This window comes from Hippocampus bargibanti, linkage group LG17 (assembly GCF_051943395.1).
Source record: "Hippocampus bargibanti isolate YZ-2025 linkage group LG17, ASM5194339v1, whole genome shotgun sequence".
Taxonomy (NCBI): Eukaryota; Metazoa; Chordata; class Actinopteri; order Syngnathiformes; family Syngnathidae; genus Hippocampus; species Hippocampus bargibanti.
The window spans coordinates 613343-630966 of record NC_142750.1 but is presented as its reverse complement, the minus strand read 5'-3'; the positions used below and the strand labels follow the sequence as shown (position 1 = coordinate 630966).

The following is a 17624-nucleotide window of genomic DNA, read 5'->3' as shown; positions in this document are numbered from 1 at the left end:
TTGTTCAGCATTTCTCACAGGCATCTTTCCCCTACGTGACAATCATTTTGAAGGGTGAGAGGTGGACTTCCGTTCAGTGCATGTGATTGATTGATAGATTGATTGATAGGAGTGGCACAGACGCAGGTGAAGGTGGAAGAATGACACACCAGGAAAATGAGGGAGGACGTTTTATGGCGACTACAGTGTCGATAAAAGACAAAGAACGCTACATGGGAACAGATGGCATACAATGGAGACACACAAAAGGCATATAGGGTGTATGTGCGTCCAATCAAATGTATACAAAGATGGTGGGGGTGGGGTGGGGGGCGATTAACTCATTCACTGCCATTCACAAATTTATTTGGGAATTGAAAATATGACATCGAGCGCCATTCCTGATTTTTTTTCGGCTTTTGTTTTTTTTTTCTTGCTTGGGTGCCGATAAGGCGCTGGTCAGACCTCTGACAATGTTTTTTTTTTTCCCTACCACGAGGGGGCAGCATTTTGCTTTTTTCCATGTTAGCGCTTTTGTTAAAGCTTCAGCTGTTGTTAAAGCACTATATGCAGGTCACATCCGACTTACGACCGAGTTCCGTTCCGACCGTTTGGTTGTAAGTCAAAATGGTCCTAAGTCGAAATCCATTCAAAATGTTGAATACTCCGGTGCCATCACATGGTCAACTGCTTTGTGAGTGTGTGACGTTCTGGCTGGCTGGCCAAAATTGTCATACACGTTGTCTGAAAAATAGGGTCTGGAGTTCGTGGTCGTAAGTCGGATGTTACATGTAATAATAGTAATAATAATAATAATAATAATACTAATACATTTAATTTCTAAGCGCCTTTCAGAACTCTCAAGGACACTTTATTGCAATTTATTTTGGACATCTGCCCTCATTTCAAGCTCATATAACTCCAGACGCATATAACTTGGGAATTAAGTCTTTTTTTCTGTTGAGAGCAGAGAATCTAAGGATTCTAACGCCGCATTGAATGTTGATGTCGTCCTAAAACTCTGCTGTTCTGTAGGTCCTGCGATTTGAGTGACAATGACAAAAACCCTGTCAACTAGAGTGGAAACATTTTTGCACATGGTCTGGCAGTGAATGAGTTAAATGATTAGGGCCAGGGTGGCTGCGATATACTGCATAGCGCCATACATGTAAAGTCGGGTGAGTATGGATTGTTATTTTCAATCGTAGCGGTGCATTCAAAGTTGGTTCAAGGCAACTTGAATGCTACGAGTTGAAGCACTATCTCTCCATTATCTTTTTTTACTGACAAACACTTTGAACGCTCTTGACATTTAAACACAATTTCCAAGGCCTTCCTGTCATTTCAATAACGTCGCACCTCAGATTAGACAAAGAGAAACTGATAGAATGTTATCTTTTGATATCACTGTAACATTTTGGGCTTGGGGGAGGGATGAGCCAAAAACCGCCGCCATACTTTGCTAGCGGAGCCACAAATTAGCTTTCATTTTTTGACATTTCGTGCTTGTGATCCATGCGCAATGGCGCAATTTTTCTTCCATTCCCTAAAAATACATTGTATTGTATTGTATTACATGAACTAGCTTTCATATATATAAGCAGTCAGCTCAAGAAGCATGCCAAAGAAAGAGATGGATGATAATAATAATAATAAATTTGATTTATAAGCGCCTTTCAAAACTCTCAAGGTCACTTTACAGTCATAGGATAAGTTTTCCTGTTGGTGAGCAGCTGCAGCCACACGCGCCAGCGTTCACTCAACCTGGAAGTAACTCAAATAGATAGCAAGCTAGCTCGCTAATAGCTAGTTAATGGATAGCTAGCTACCTAGCTAGCTACCTAGCTAGCTAATAGATAGATAGCCAGATAGATAGCTAATAGCCAGCTAGCTAGATAGCCAACTAGTTAGTTAAATAGCTAATAGACAGCAAATAGCTAGCTAGCTAGTCAGCTAGATTTGTACGATGGTGGTGGATGGGCTGTGTGTGTGTGTGTAAGCATTTCCAAGTCGTTAATAATAATAATAATAATAATAATACATTTCATTTATACGCGCCTTTCAAAACGCTCAAGGTCACTTTATAGTCATAGGATAAGTTTTCCTGTGGGTGAGCAGCGGCAGCCACACGCACCAGCGTTCACTCAACCCGGAATAACTCAGATACAATGCTAGCTAGCTAGCTTGCTGGCTAATAGATAGCCAGCCAGAAGCTCCCTTTTAAACCATCGTATCCGAGTCAGCAACAGACACAAAAAACAAGCAAACAACAAGTCCGAATTTCTCTTTTTGCGGTGTTGGAATGGGAATTTTATCTTTTTGGTGGGGTGTAAATGTTGTGGTGGAGCAACACCAGAAGAAATGGAGCAAGAACGTGGCTTCATCATGCATGATCACAACGCGGGAGGGTGTTTGTGCAGCATTCCTTTCATAAGATTAAAAGCTTTTGTGGTGACTGAACCATCAATGAGAACTACATTGTTGAAAATAAATAAATCAAGATTGGAAGAAATCATAAACATTCATATTGACGGTGCCTGTTTTGCTGGTGGCTTGAAGATACAGAAGAAAAACTGTCAATATCCCGAATTAAAAAAGATGAAAAAAAAACAATCATGAGGTGGCTTAAAGGACAACCGACACCAATTTTTTTTGCTTCCTAACTGACCTCAGAAAAACGTTTGAGAGCATCTAAAATAGCCAAAACACGCAGGCTGATATTTTTAGTCAAATGCAAAACATCAATCAAAATGACTTCAAGTGTCCCAAAACTACTTGAGAATGATCTTGCAGATGGCGAGTTTCAGAAGGTCCCGCCCCCCCTTGTTCGTGACGTCACGCCAGGACGTCTTTGCCTTGCTCCAGAATCAAAACAATGGCTTCGGATTCAGAGAAGATGCATTCTTGTTACTCATCCAGTTATGAATATGATTCAAATAGTTCTGAAGCGGAAAGCATAAATGTTTGCCATCGATTAGAGAAGTACCAATCGAGCCGTATCAATTTGAGCCGTCAGGACTCCAATGTAGCGTCCCAGAAAATGCACAAGATGGCGCCCAAGCTCCATTGGAAATGGGCTGATTTGTCTGCGGTCAGGGGCGTTCCTTCAGTGACGTCACGTACGGACTCGTCACCAACTGGAAAACAAGACTTCCTGAATATTCAGTATTAAAACGTCAAATACAGTTATATGCGGTGGAATCTTTGTAAAATACGCTCAGTCGAAGTCATTTGAAGCCATTTTACAAATTATGTCGGGAGGCGTCGGTTGTCCTTTAAAGTTTTCGATTGCCTCCATTCGAGGCAATTTCTGTGCAGCGGCGGTTGTCCAATGACAGACGTCACAATCAATGCGCTTCACATTTGCACATTCTGTTATTTGCCCCTTTGCGAGCAATACGTGGTTTGGCATCAGCTGGCCACAATTGTGTCCCAAATAAATAAATGCATAAATATAATAAATATAATAAATAAATAAATAAATATCACCCGAAAAAAAAAAAAAAAAAGAGTTAATTGCTAAGTTATATGGATGTGGAGTTATCTGAGTTTGAAATGGGGGCCGATGTACAAAATGCAATGCATCCATATCGGTTGATATAGCGCTTTAACAAAAGCTGAAGCTGGAACAAAGCGCCAACATGGGGAAAAAGGCAAATGCTGCCCCCTGGTGGAAGGGGAAAACATTGCCTGAGATGTGGCCAGCATATGTCCACTCCAGTGCCAGGGTTTTTGTCATTGTCACTCCAATTCGTGGACCCACACAAGATTAAACTTATTTTATGTGTAATAAATGTGTTATTGGATTCTGGAGTTACAATCCAGTGATACCTCACCTTACGAACTCAATTGGTTCCCAGAAAGTGTGTCTTCCAAACATTAATTTCCCATAGGAATCCATTAAAAATGAGAATAATCTGTTCCCAGGCCCCCATAAAACATACTTTTCTATGAAATAGGCCTTAAAACTACACAAAATATACATCATTTTACGTATAATAAATGTGTTATTGGATTCTGGAGTTATCTGAGCTTGAAATGGGGGTGGCTATCCAAAATACAATGCAATACATACATATAGCGCTTTAACAACAGCTGAAGCTGGAACAAAGCCCGAACATGGAAAAAAAGGGAAATGCTACCCCTTTGTGGAAAGTAAAAACATTGCCAGAGGTCTGACCAGCGCTTTATCAGCACCCAAGCATGAAAAAAAATAAATAAATAAATAAAAATTTGAGGAACGGCGCTCTGTCATATTTTCAATAGCCGAATCAATTTGTGAATGGCAGTGAATGAGTTAAATCGACATTCCGTTTGATCATGTGACTCGTAGTCTTTACCTGTAAGGTCTTGTTCATGAAGCCTTGATGAAAAATGATGAGGATGAACGTCCACGTCCGGAGGTTCTTCGTCACCGGACGTTTGCAGCGAAATGTGCACCGCGTGAAGCAATCCGACAGATTTGTGAGCAGGTCATGTGCTTTCTTGTGAGATTTGTTTTGGGTTTGTTTTTCGGGGGTGGCCATTTTCTTTGCGACCTCTCCAAAAAATCTATTTGTTTTTCCATAGAGAGTTGAGCAAAGTCTGTTGTGTCCCGTTGCGGTTTGTCACTGAGCGGCAAAGGAAAACCGGACTGATAGGACGCTAAGTGGAATCAAAGAGAGAAGATACGTCCGTCCGTCCGTCCACCCGTCCGTCCTTGTCCTCAAGGGTGCTCCTGTGTCCCATTGGTTGCGGCGACAAGTCTGTTTTTGTCTTTCCCCGAGCCTTGCCTTTGTAGGATGGCGCCGCTCACGCTAGACGCATCCGCCACCGCCGCCGCCCGCTCCTTGTCGCACTTCTCGGCTCCGCCTTCCGAACGCTTGGAATTGTGACGCGAAGGCGCGCCGGGCTGCCGGGACGGTTTTCCGTTCTTCTCATCTGATGGACGCAAGGTCAAATTACAAAGAAAAAGCCACGGGACCGAGAAAACGGCCGTTTTACATACGGCGGATGAGTTTTTTTTTGTTTTTTTTTTTGGGAGAGGGTGGAGGGCACTACACACCAGCCAGGGCCTGCACAGAAGGCTGATCGTGAGTACTCAGCAGCTGAGCTTGAATGGTCTCCACCACCCTCTTGAATCGGCGACTCGGGCCTGAAATGAAAGACTTAGTCAGGGATGCATCTGAGAAATTTTAAAAAAAGGGTCTTATTCTGTCTAATCTCGATCATTCCCACCTCTTTATCATTTTTAAAAACGATAGCAAACAGTATTTTGACAGTGATTGCGGAGTGGGACAAAAAAAAACCCAAAGTCGTGAATATAATGGCATATATTTGTCTCTTGAATGGATTGCCCAAGTATACAAAAGTGATTGAAAGCAGATTTTGCGTATCGATGCGTGTGCACCTGTTATGAGGGTGAAAGTGACGCTGTAGATGCCCAAAGCTCTCCTGCCTTCTCTCTCGGCTCGCTCCCTTTCCAGCTCCTTGTCTCCCTCGGAAAAACCAATGTCCACCTGAAAGGGGGGAAAGCCGAGCGCACCGTTTACGCGGCGGCGGAGTCCAACGACACGGTCGCATCACAAACACATCCAATAAAAACATTTAGACTTTTTTTTTAAAAAATATGCGATAGCAAAATAATACCTCAGTTCACAAATATAATCGGTTCCCAGAAATTGTGTGTAAGGTGAAAAGTTTGTCTTCCAAACATTTATTTCCCATAAGAAACCATTAAAATTAAAATAATCCGTTCCCAGGTCCCCATAAAACATAATGTTTGACTAAATAAGCCTTAAAACGACACAAAACACAGTGCTACCTCAGCTCACAAACATAATTGGTTCCCAGAAATTGTGTGTAAGGTGAAAAGCTTGTCTTCCAAACATGTATTTCCCATAGGAAACCATTAAAATGAGAATAATCCGTTCCCAAGTACCCATAAAAGCTAACTTTATACTAAATAAGCCTTAAAATATACCTTATTTTACGTATAATAATTATGCTATTGTAATGAAAGAAATAAACTGTACTATATGTTCTTCTTTTCCTTTCGGCTTTTCCCTTCAAGGGGTCGCCACAGCAAATCGGTGTCCTCCATCTTTAGAGGTTTGAATAAAGTCCTTTTATTGACCTTTGTGATGGTTGTTGATGTAGTTGCCTCTTGATGATATCCGAGTGAAGTTGCCGAGCTTTCTCGGGACTAATACCCTCACTCACACCGTCCCCTGCTAGCTGCTTTTCATTCATCCAAATCAACAGATTTTTTTCAACTTCTTCTATTGCCTGAGACCGTTGCTTGGACAACACGGAAATACCCTTAGGCACACGTAGCAATGGTCGACTTAGCGTATTGATACTGGGACGCTAAGTCACACAAACGCACACCTCATTCCAGTTTTTCAATGATCTTCTTCTGCTCGACCGTCATTTTCTTTTGCGTCATCTTCGGCTTAATACTAGCTTGCGGTGGGGTCTTTTTCGGTCCCATATTAGCAAAAGTATACTCGATAAGATGTCAATCAAACACACATCACGTCCGCACTCAAAGAAAGGGGGTGACGAACTGGGAGGCCGTGGTTTGGTTTTGTCCGCCGAGAACTCGTTTGTCAGCAGAGACTCGCAAATTTAATGTTCTTGAGGCAAAAAGTTCGTGAGCTGAACGTGTTCGTGAGCCGAGGTTTTACTATACCTGGAACTTGACAGGTTTCTGGAAGACGGAGGGGCCACCGGAGGACTTGTACTCTGCTCGGAAACTGTTTTGCGATACAACGCTGTGGCCGAGGGAAGGGATCTGGACACAAGGGCCAGACAATAGATTAAAATCATGGCAGTCGTGGTCGTAAGTACGGGTGGTCGTAGGTGACATCCTAGTTACGACCCGGCGCGACTTACAACCACCCGTACTTTCAACCAGCACCGCCAGACCCTATTTTTAAACTTTTATTTTCTCGGACTTCCTGTCATCATGTCACATTCTGTCTGTCTTTACATCGTTTTATTTTCTCGGACTTCATGTCATGATGTCACATCCTGTCCGTCTTTATCAAAGCTCTCCCAAGCAGCCCCTCCCTTCTCTTCTCTCTTGGCTCTTCCATTCATCCATCCATCCGTTCCATTTTGTGCCGTCCCAAAAATGAAAGAATCTTTTTGTTCTAATGACGCTAACAGTATAAAAAACACAAGATGACAGGTATGTATTTTGAAATAGCGAGGCCGATCTAAATACTTACGGAAAGAAAGGCATGAACAATGTCGGCCTTAATGGAGCTGAGCGGTTTGTCTCGAATCAAAACAAAGATCTGCTCCTCTTTTTCCAAACTGATGAAATTGCCAAACCACGACCGCTTTGCCAGTCTGTCAATAAAAGCAAAACGCACACGGACATAAGACCAACGACAAAATACTAAATATATCATATAAATAATACTAAAATGCTAACAATCCATCCTCACCCACAGAAAAATGAAATCCTGTGAGAGTTTTGAAAGGCGCTTAGAAATGAAATATTATTATTATTATTATTACTGTATGATTAAGCTCTGAGTTGCAAGTGTGTGTTTGTTTTATTGTTCTCCTCGATTCATTTTGTTCTTTAAAAACACATTTCCACTGGTGTCCATTTTGAAAGTGAGATTAACGGTCTGCATCGGCGCGTGAGAAGACGACGTTCTTACTCTGGACTGGATTCCGGAGTTAAACTGGACATGTCCTCTGATGTTGGGACTGAGAGAGAGAGAGACACAAAAGGTAAGTTGTGGGGGGTTGACATAAAAAAAAAAAACATTTTTATGGATCGATTTCAGAATGCAAACGCAGTGAGAAGAACGCGAACCAATACGACATATTTTCTCACTTCTCGAATTAATTGGCGAAGGCTATTGGATGATCGTGGCGTGAGGATAAACGCAGGCGCTCTCGCTCACCTTGCAGTTTGCGGCGATGGAAGCGCGGCGAGCCCAGCAGGTTGTTTTTGAACGAGTTGAGCCTCGTTCGCCAGTGGGCCGAGCCGGAAGAGGCCAGGCCGCCGCTACCCGGGCTGGTGGGCGGAGTCAGCGACAAGGACGCCCCCCCGGAGCCTTCGCCTCTGGGAGAAGAAGACGAGGACGAAGAGGACGGAGGGGTGGCGCAGGAAGGGTGTTGCATTTGGTGCGCGGGCGTGCCCAGGGGGGTGGGCAGAGGCGAGCCCTGCGGCGTGACCTGCGACACAGGGGCAGCGGCGGCGCAGCAGTTAGACGCCGCCGCCGCCGCGTTCTTGGACTTGAAGAGCGACGGCGAGGGAAAGTTGAAGAAGCGAGGGGTGGGCGAGAGCAGCGGCGAGGGCGACGGCGATGGAGAGCGCGACGTCTGCAGCGGCAGCGACTTGATGGAGTGGAGGTGAGGGCGATGGGCGGGGCCTTTGGACGGCAGCGTCTGAGTTTTGGGCTCGGGCCGAGCCGCGCTGGCCGGAGACGATTTGGAATCTTTAGCGCAGGAAGCCGAAGGCGCTTCCGATTGGCTGAAAGTGAAGAGCGGGCTCTGGCCGGGCGGGGCGTGGAGACAATGACACACAAAGCAATGGGGGTGAAATGACGCAAAAACATGATTGAGTGACAAGCAACAAAACAAAGATGGCGGGCGTGACGTGCTCATGAAGTCGCGTGTCAAATCCTTTGGTTTCGTCATTCTGTTCACATTTCATGTTTGACAAAGTTTGCAAAAAGGAAGCTCAATTCCCAACACCAAGTAAAAGCTAGCCATAAAAGAGCCATTCATTCATTTACTATGTTTTCCATTTATTAAATAATGTATTGACTTAGTAATCACTTTATTAATTTATTGATATATTCATACATTCATTCATTTATTTACTCACTTCATTGTTTGTTTATTTGTCTACTTATTTATTCATCTATTTATTTGATTATTTATGTATTTTGTTGATATATTTTTTCTCATTTCTGTAATTGTTTGTTTATGTATTCATTTGTTTATTTTTTTTTAATTATCTGATTATTATTTTTTAAATAAGTATTTATTTATGCATCTATTTTTTTTATTTAGTTGTTATTTATTTATTGGTTTATTTGTCTCCTTATTTATTCATTCATCTATGTATTAATTCATCTATTTATTAATTCATGTATTCGTTCATTTGTTGATTGATTGGCAGCCCTGAACGAGCTGAAGCCCACGTGAGGACAACTTGAGCAAAGGCGAGTGGAGTGGTCCTACCCTGGGACTGCTGAGAGGACTGGAGGACAAACCCGTGGACGCTCCGCTCACGGAACGAGACCTTTTGGAAAGGAACGGCAGAGCCTCACAAACCAGAACAAACTAATCGATCCATCGAGCGATGGATGGACGGACATCTACCTTTGGCTGTGCGCGCTGGTGTCCAGATTCCTGCGGGGCGGGGTGGGAGAACCCTGGTCCGTGACACTTAGAACCTCCAGACTTTTCCTCTCGGGTCGACAGCGGCCGTGGCGGCTCAACATGGGCGAGTCCACCCGCTTCCTTGGCGGATCTTTCACAAAACAAAAATAATTATTTCCAGTGGAGTACGTTTGCTATCATGGGAGCGAAAAAGACCCCATCAAAGGCTCGTGTTAAGCCTAAGAAGAGACAAAAGAAAATGACGGTCGAGCAGAAGAAGATCATCGAAAAACACCAACGAGGTGTGCGTTTGTGTGACTTAGCGTATTAGCTCTCCATCCAGCTATCTATTAGCTATCAATACGCTAAGTCGACCATTGCTACGTGTGGCTAAGGGTGTTTCTGTGTTGTCAAAGCAACGGTCTCAGGCAATAGCAGAGGTTGAAAAACTTCTGTTGATTTGGATTAACGAAAAACAGCTAGCAGGGGACAGTGTGAGTGAGGGTATTATCGGCAAGAAAGCGCATCAGCTTCACTCGGATGTCATCAAGAGGCAACGACATCAACGACCATCACAAAGGTCAATAAAACCACTTTATCATACAGTACAGTTTATTTATTTCATTAAAATACAATAACATGTTTATTATACATAAAATAAGATACGTTTTGTGCAGTTTTAAGGCTTATTTAATAGAAAACCTGGGAACGGATTATTCTCATTTTAATGGTTTCTTATGGGAAATAAATGTTTGGAAGACAAACTTTTCACCTTACACACACTTTCTGGGAACCAATAAAGTTTGTAAGCTGAGGTATCACTGTATGACCTAGAGCGCCATTCCCGATTTTGTTCAGATTTTTTTTTGGGATGCTTGGGTGCCGATAAAGCACTGGCCAGAGACCTCTATCAATGGTTTTTCCCCTTCCACAAGGGGCAGCATTTCACTTGTTTTCCATGTTAACGCTTTGTTCCAGTCTCAGCTGTTGTTAAAGCGCTATATAAACTAACATGTATTGTATTTTGCACAGCCGCCCTCATTTCAAGCTCATATAACTCGAGACCCATATCACTTAGGAATTAACTCTTTTTTTCTGATGAAAGAAGACAGTGTAAAGTTTTTTTACGCTGTATTGAATGTTGATATAGTCGTAAAACTCAATATTCTGTGGGTCCTGCAATTTGAGTGACAATGACAAAAACCTTAGCACTGGCATGGACGCCATTTTTGCACATCATCTGACAGTGAAGGAGTTACCGTAATATTTGGCATGAGGGGCAGGTGAAAAGGAAAAAAAAACAGTCTTACCGGCGTCATTCCTCGGGGGCAAATCTTCATCTTCATAGCTGGGGTAGCGCTCCTTTCTGTCCAACAGGAGGTAGTAGATCATCTTTTCCTGGTTCTCCCTGAAGACCAGAAAAAAGGATCCAGAATCCGGTCCTCAATATCGCTCATCCGGGTGAAGCGTTCATGACCCCGTATCAATCTTTTTTTTTTTTTTTTTCACGTTTGGAAAATGTTGGATGTCGACTCACTCGTCACTCGTCAGGTCCCGCGTGAGTTTGACCCGGTCCCGGAAGCACCCTAAAGAGTACATGCTTTCCAAGACGTCGGGGTCCAAGTCGGTCAACGAGAGCACCCTGGTCACACACACGCGTCGGGGAGGGGGCCGCTCGGGGCACGGCTCGTTGCGACCGCTCCTAATGGGAGGAAGGAAAGACGTTCGGCCATTTTGGACACAAAAAACAATTCCGAGCTATATACGTCTGTGTAAGCTCTCAGTCGTACAGGAGTGGTCCATCGATGAGAAGGTTTCTTCAGCCGTCATCTGTACAAATGTGAAGGTTTCGGACTTCCGAAACTTTCGGACTTCCGAAACCTTCACATTTGTACAGATGACGGCTGAAGAAACCTTCTCTCCGAGCTATATAGTAAAAAAAATATGTTTTATGGGGACCTGGGAACGGATTATTCTCATTTTAATGGTTTCCTATGGGAAATAAACTTTTCGCCTTACACACACTTTCTGGGAACCAATTAAGTGCGTAAATTGAGGTATCACTGGATAGTATTCCTTCACCAAAAAGAAAAATAATGTCTATTTCTATATGTACTTACTGGTACCAGGCGTGGGTCTGTATTGCTTCTAGCTGAAAAGTAAAAATACAAAAACACGTATCAAATCAGCTCTTGGTGTAATGAATACATTACATACACTTTTTTTACAGTCTGGATTGATTCCGAGACATAGCACTACTGTTTTTGGTCATCACGTAGCATGTCGTTCTTGAAATAAAGTTTTGGGGCTTCTTACCGTGAGTCTCTTGTCAGGGTTGACTTCGATCATGCCTTTGAGCAAGGCTTGACAGTCAGGCGGTATAAAATGCGGCATGTGGAATACGCCACTTTTCACCTTTTCAAGAAGTTGCCGGAGGTTGTCGTGGTCAAACGGCAAAGCGCCCTGAGAACAAATGACGGTAAAATGACAGTCCATAGCGACAAAGTCAGAAAAAAAGCAAAAATATGACCCAAAAAATATCCAGGTAACATCCGACTTACGACCACCCGTACTTACGACCGCGACCTCCAGACCCTATTTTTAAAATTTCAATTCTACGCCAGGCACCGCAACGTGCTCGGAGGCCGGCAACGCGTACAACAATTTTGGCCGGCCAGCCAGCATCTCACGCTCGTACAGCAATCGACTGCGTGATGGCACCAGAGGGGGGGGGGGGGGGGGGGGTGCGAGTCATTTAGCCTCTATATAGACTTTAGCCGAGTCTCTATTCAACATTTTGACTGGATTTTGAATGGATTTCAACTTATGACCATTTCAACTTACAACAACCATTTTGACTTACGGCCATTTGGTCGGAACGGAACTCGGTCGTAAGTCGGATGTTACCTGTGTATATATATATATATATATATATATATATATACACACACACACACACATACTTACCACAAGCAGTGCAAAAAGGATGACTCCACAACTCCAGACATCTGCCCTGCGACCGTCATATTTCTCCCCCTGGAACAAAAAGATATGGTCACACACGTAATAATAATAATAATAATAATAATAATAATAATAATAATAATAATAATAATAATAATCCATTTCATTTCTAAGCGCCTTTCAAAACTCTCAAGGACACTTTACAGTCACAGGATATTGAACAAACTGGCATGGCTGGACAACTCTTGGGTCATTGTGATTTTTTTGCGACAGTCATGGGCAGCATTTTCACAGGCACGATTTGTTCAGCGGAAACGTCGGTGCTGTTGGACAGGCTGCGGCTTGGAATTGAAGCGGATTTACAGTACGTGGGACAGGAGATGAGAGAAAATCTGTTTTCGGCAAAGGTTGCTAGAGCTTCGTGTTTGCTTTCAACAATTAGCTTGTAGCAGACGCGCATATTTCACCATGATGTCCCTGACCCACTGGTGACAAAGACGCTTTGATCCTCTCCTCTTTCATCTAGAATTGCTTCATGCAACAAATAGGGTGCAGAAAGTGGGAATGAATGACACATTTGTTATTTAATTTTTTGTTGTTTGGACTTCAAGATGGCGCCGTGAGAGTGGATGCCATTACGGCAGCTCCTGTATTTTGTTTTTCTACTTCTTCCATTCCTTTCCTCTTCCTTTCGTCACTTTGCTGCTGTGAAATGTCAATTTCTGCACGGCAAGACTAATCAAGGCGTGTAGGCGGGAATTCACTTACCTTTATTACTTCGGGGCAAGCGTAATGCGGGGATCTGTCATGAAAAAAGAGATAAAGCGGTTCATTAAAAAGCTCGGTAACTTTTACGCTCAAATTTGATCTAGCGAGCTAGCTAGCTATCTATTAGCTGGCTATCTAGCTATCTATTAGCTATCTATCTAGCTATCTATTAGCTAGCTACCTAGCTAGCTATTAGCTATCTATCTATCTATAATAATAATAATAGTAATAATAATAAGCTAGCGAGCAAGGTAGCTTATTTCATTTTCGCTTGCGAAACACTTTGCCGGCAGACCCGAACCAAAGCAAAATGTCGGCCATACCCGCAGCTGGTTTCCAGCAGACTGTCCCCAACTTGCAAGGAGGCCATCCCAAAATCGGCTATCCTGATGTTGTTCTTCTCATCCAGGAGAAGATTTTCCGGCTTCAAGTCTCGGTGACTGCAAATGCACAAAACAAAGTACGGAAAGGAAACTCCGGAATCGGAGTTTGACCTCTCAAAAACAACTAAACGACAAAAAGTATCAAGTGATCAGTGGTACAATGAAAGGCGCTGTCCGGTGCGTAATTATGCAGACGTTCTGGAGCGCCTCAAAACGTCTGGTGCTAGCCAGAGATTGTATCAGTCAGTAATAGTGGAAAATAGCGGGAGTGGCTGTAAAACTGTCTATCTATTAGGTATCTAGCTAGCTATCTCTTAGCTATATTGCTAGCTAGCTATTGGTGAATTGTTGTTTTGATCTATTAGCCAGCTATCTAGCTGGCTATCTATTTGAGTTACTCCAGGTCGAGTGAACGCGGGCGCGTGTGGCTGCCGCTGCTCACCCACAGAAAAACTGATACTGTGACTGTAAAGTGACCCTGAGAGTTTTGAAAGGTGCTTATAAAATGAAATGTATTATTATTGTTATTATTAGTATTAGTATTAAAAAAATGGAAAAAAAGGTAAATGCTGCTCCCTGGTGTAAGGGTAAAAACATTGCCAGAGGTATGGTCAGCACTTAATCAGTACCTAAGCATGAAAAAACAAAATCCGAACAAATTCAGGAATGGCGCTTTACGTCCTATCCTATTTTCAATTCCCGAATAAATTCTTGAGTGGCTGAGTGAAACGTCTAGATTTAGTACGTAGTACGTAGCTGGAGAAGCTGGTGAGCAGGGTGTGAAGGGTCCTGAAGGACTTTCCATGCATTTATTTTATCAAATCAAGATCAGCATGGCCAGATTATTACCACGCCTGCAAATTATTTTCGTCATGATGGGAAATCTTTAATATATCGAGTGTTTTGGAGCCTAAAAATAGCAATTTAAAATATTTTTTTTTTAAACTGACCATATGGAGTAACTGTGGCAGAAATCCAAAGCGGAGATGATCTGCCTGAAGAACTTCCTGGCCTCTTTGGGGGTCAGACGGCCCTTTTTCACCAAGTAGTCAAAGAGCTCCCCGCCGGACACATGCTCCAACACCAAGTACCTGGCAGGGCGAGAGGTCGGGGGTCAAGGGTCAAAAAAGCCAAATGAGATCGCAAACCCCCCAATCCCATTTCTACTCATTCAACCGGCAGACAACAAGAGTACAAGATACTCACAGATATTTGTTATTTTCATAGACATCATGCAGCTTGAGAACGTGAGGGTGCTCGATTAGTTTGAGAATTGCAATTTCTCTCTCCACCTGCAGTGACAGATGGAGGGAGAGAAAGGAGGACAGAGGGGGGAGGGGGGCGGCGTTAAGAAAGATGGCGTCCGGGGGAGATGTTAAAAATGGAGGAAAATGAAGAGGAAGTGGGCAGAGGCATATTGAGATGACGCAAGGCAGAAAGAGAGAAAGTGCCACGATCGTCGAGCACCATTCAAGGTTTTTCATTTCAAGCTTGTCAAGGAGGCCGAAAAGGGAAGAGAGAGTAGGGTGTGGACTGTGAGTAAATGGCTATCTGGCTATCCATTAGCTAGCTGGCTAGCTATTAGCTGGCTAGCTATCTGGCCATCTATTAGCTGTTTATTTGCAATTCATTAGCTATCCGGCTAGCTATTAGCTTCTGGATATCCGGCTAGCTATTAGCTGTTGGCTATCTGGCTAGCCATTAGCTGTTGGCTATATGGCTAGCTATAAGCTATTTATTTGTTATCCATTAGCTAGCTGGCACGGAACTACAATGTGGCCCACTTGCCGCAAAATAATGACTTGGGACAACCTTGACGTCCAAAAGTACCTTCATGAGAACCGATTCGGAGAGTTTTTCTCGGTTGACAATCTTGATGGCAACTTTCTGTGCGGTTATGCAGTGGACACCCAACTTGACCAGTCCTGGAACACAAAAAGAGCAATTAGGCTTCAAAATAAATACCATAAAAACTGCTGAATTGACGCCATTTTTCTTTTGTGTTTTTCTTCAGTGACCTTAATTAAGGATCACGCCATGAGAACCTCATGAAGTGATTCTTTCGAAACGAGGGGGGATGCTAAAATGAAGCATCACGAAGCCTCGCCAGGCTTCATTTGCTCCATTGCGCCATCGATTGGACAATCAATGTCACGACAGAGAGAGTAATTTGAACGCGGCTGTGGATTTTATGGGTTCAAAATGGACCAAGAGGATATAAATATGCTATAAAAATGCTATCTAGCTAGCTACCCAGCCGGCAATCTAGCTGGCTATCTAGCTAGCTACCCAGCTGGCTATTTGCTATACATTTGCTATCTATTTGCAATCTAGCTAGCTACCTAGCTGGCGATCTATTTGCTATCAATCTGATTGGATTTGCAATCTATTTGCTATCCATTTGCTATTTAGCTAGCTACCCAGCTGGCTATCTATTTGCTATCCATTTTCTATCTATCTCCTATCCATTTGGATTGGATTGGATATGCCTTTATTAGTCTCACAGTGGAGAAATTTACATTTGCTATTTATTTGTAATCTATTATCTCGCTACCTAGCTGGCTATCTATTTGCTATCTGGCTAGCTATGTAGCTGGCTATTTAATAGCTGTATGGCTATCTGGCTAGTTAGCTAACTGTCTAGCTGGTTATCTATTAGCTATCTGTTCGCTCGCTAGCTAGCCTTTCTCTCTATTTGAGTTATTCCGGGTAGTTGGCTATCTATTAGCTATCTACTAGTTGGCTAGCTAGCTTTCTGTCTATTGACTTCCGGGTTGAGTGTGGCTGCCGCTGCTCACCCACACAAAAACTGATCCTGTGACTGTAAAGTGACCTTGAGAGTTTTGAAAGGCGCTTAGAAATGAAAAATGCATTCTTATTTTTATTCTTGTCAGATGAAAAACAGGCGTAATTAGAAGCTTCTTACCGGTCTGTCCCTTCCCGAGGGTCTTCTCCAGCCGGTAAGGCCCCACATACTGGCTGGACTGGCCCAGTTCCTTGCTGCTCATTTTCCCCGACATTGTAAAAAAAAAAAAAAGAAGAAGAACGGGAGGTTCGGTTTCAAAGCTGAAGAATCGCGAGATCGGCGAGCCCGGTTCGACTCGCAATGCAGCAAAGGCTCATCCCGGGAGACTTTGGCGTCGTCGGGGGGTGGTCGTGATCCGACGGCGGGGGCCTGCAGGCTACTCCCATTCACTTGTTTGTCGGAAAGCCTCGGTCCGAACCCGCCGCCCCCCGCCCCAAAAGAAGAACCGTGCAAAACTCTGGGCTGTAGTCCGAATCCAGTTTGGCGTTGAGCCGGGATGAGCAGTTTTTTACGTCGAAAAACGTGGAGATCAGAGCAGGATGACGTGACGGCGGTGGCGGAGGTGCTCACAAATTGCGAGTCGCCGCCTCGCCTCGCCTCGCCTCGCTTAGCTTCGCTTAGCTCCAAGTGAGCTGCCCGTTCCACCTTTTAGGCTCACAAAGTGGTCCGGATCCGACTCGGGAAGACCAACAGATTGGTTTTGTTCCAAGTGCCTCGTCTCAAATATCCCAAGTCAGAACGCCTGGATCCATGCCCCAATCGATTCCACGGAGCCCGCCATTACCTTTCCCCTTCCCCGCACTTCCCTTGATCCCGACGTCAGAAATACATTTCCGAATCCGTCCGATTCTTCAAATCCTCGCTCGACGCCGGTCTAGAAAATGCTCTGTTATCAAAGCAGCATCAGCATCCAGAATGGCTTTTCCAATATCCGGTCCGGATTTTGGCTCACCGCCCCTCCTCGGCCCCGCATCGGGGAAATAGAGGATGACGCGGGAGGGCGGGGGCCGGCGGGGGCCGGCGGCGTCAAAGAGGCGCGGACGGACCGGGCCGATCGAGGCCAAGTCGCCCCGGTTTCGAACTGGAAAACCGATCGGGAGAAGCGGAAGAAGCTACCCGAAGCGGCATCCTCGGCTCAGATGGCTCGTCGGACTGGACGCCCCTCCTCGCTAGCGTGCCGCTCTCATCTGTGGGAACTCCTGCTACTGACCGCCGAAAAACTGGATTGCGCGGAAGGGGGGAAAGGACGTCCCAGCCAGCACTTTACGGTCCGGAACGGTCCTCGTCTCCTTCGTCCTCCACCCCTCCTGCATCCTTCTGTTCATCCAATACGGGCAGCTTCAGCATCCGGGTTCCCCTTTCGTCTCGTCTTGTCTCAACCCCCCCCC

At 44.2% G+C, this 17624-nt stretch overlaps 1 protein-coding gene across 4 annotated transcripts in view; it reads right to left on the bottom strand.

The window, feature by feature from the left end:
- Positions 1-17624, bottom strand: part of brsk1b (BR serine/threonine kinase 1b) — a 20193-nt gene extending 2569 nt beyond the window's left edge. Inside the window, exons 1-20 of one of the 4 annotated variants that reach the window (XR_016118153.1) lie at positions 16357-17622; positions 15261-15355; positions 14637-14722; positions 14381-14521; positions 13371-13487; positions 13048-13081; positions 12283-12351; positions 11632-11778; positions 11436-11467; positions 10853-11017; positions 10626-10723; positions 9316-9466; positions 9175-9235; positions 7887-8478; positions 7638-7686; positions 7194-7317; positions 6653-6754; positions 5369-5477; positions 5024-5113; positions 4320-4899 (exon numbers count right to left, since the gene is read on the bottom strand). Coding sequence is in view for 3 of the 4 variants with exons in the window: in XM_089019535.1 (XP_088875661.1) it covers positions 4685-4899; positions 5024-5113; positions 5369-5477; positions 6653-6754; positions 7194-7317; positions 7638-7686; positions 7887-8478; positions 9175-9235; positions 9316-9466; positions 10626-10723; positions 10853-11017; positions 11436-11467; positions 11632-11778; positions 12283-12351; positions 13048-13081; positions 13371-13487; positions 14381-14521; positions 14637-14722; positions 15261-15355; positions 16357-16450 (2571 nt within the window). In the remaining variant the exon portion in view is untranslated. Of the gene's footprint in view, positions 1-1814; positions 4900-5023; positions 5114-5368; positions 5478-6652; positions 6755-7193; positions 7318-7637; positions 7687-7886; positions 8479-9174; positions 9236-9315; positions 9467-10625; positions 10724-10852; positions 11018-11435; positions 11468-11631; positions 11779-12282; positions 12352-13047; positions 13082-13370; positions 13488-14380; positions 14522-14636; positions 14723-15260; positions 15356-16356 lie in introns of those variants that run through there. The other 3 variants (XM_089019536.1, XM_089019535.1, XM_089019537.1) reach the window with 3 other exon arrangements.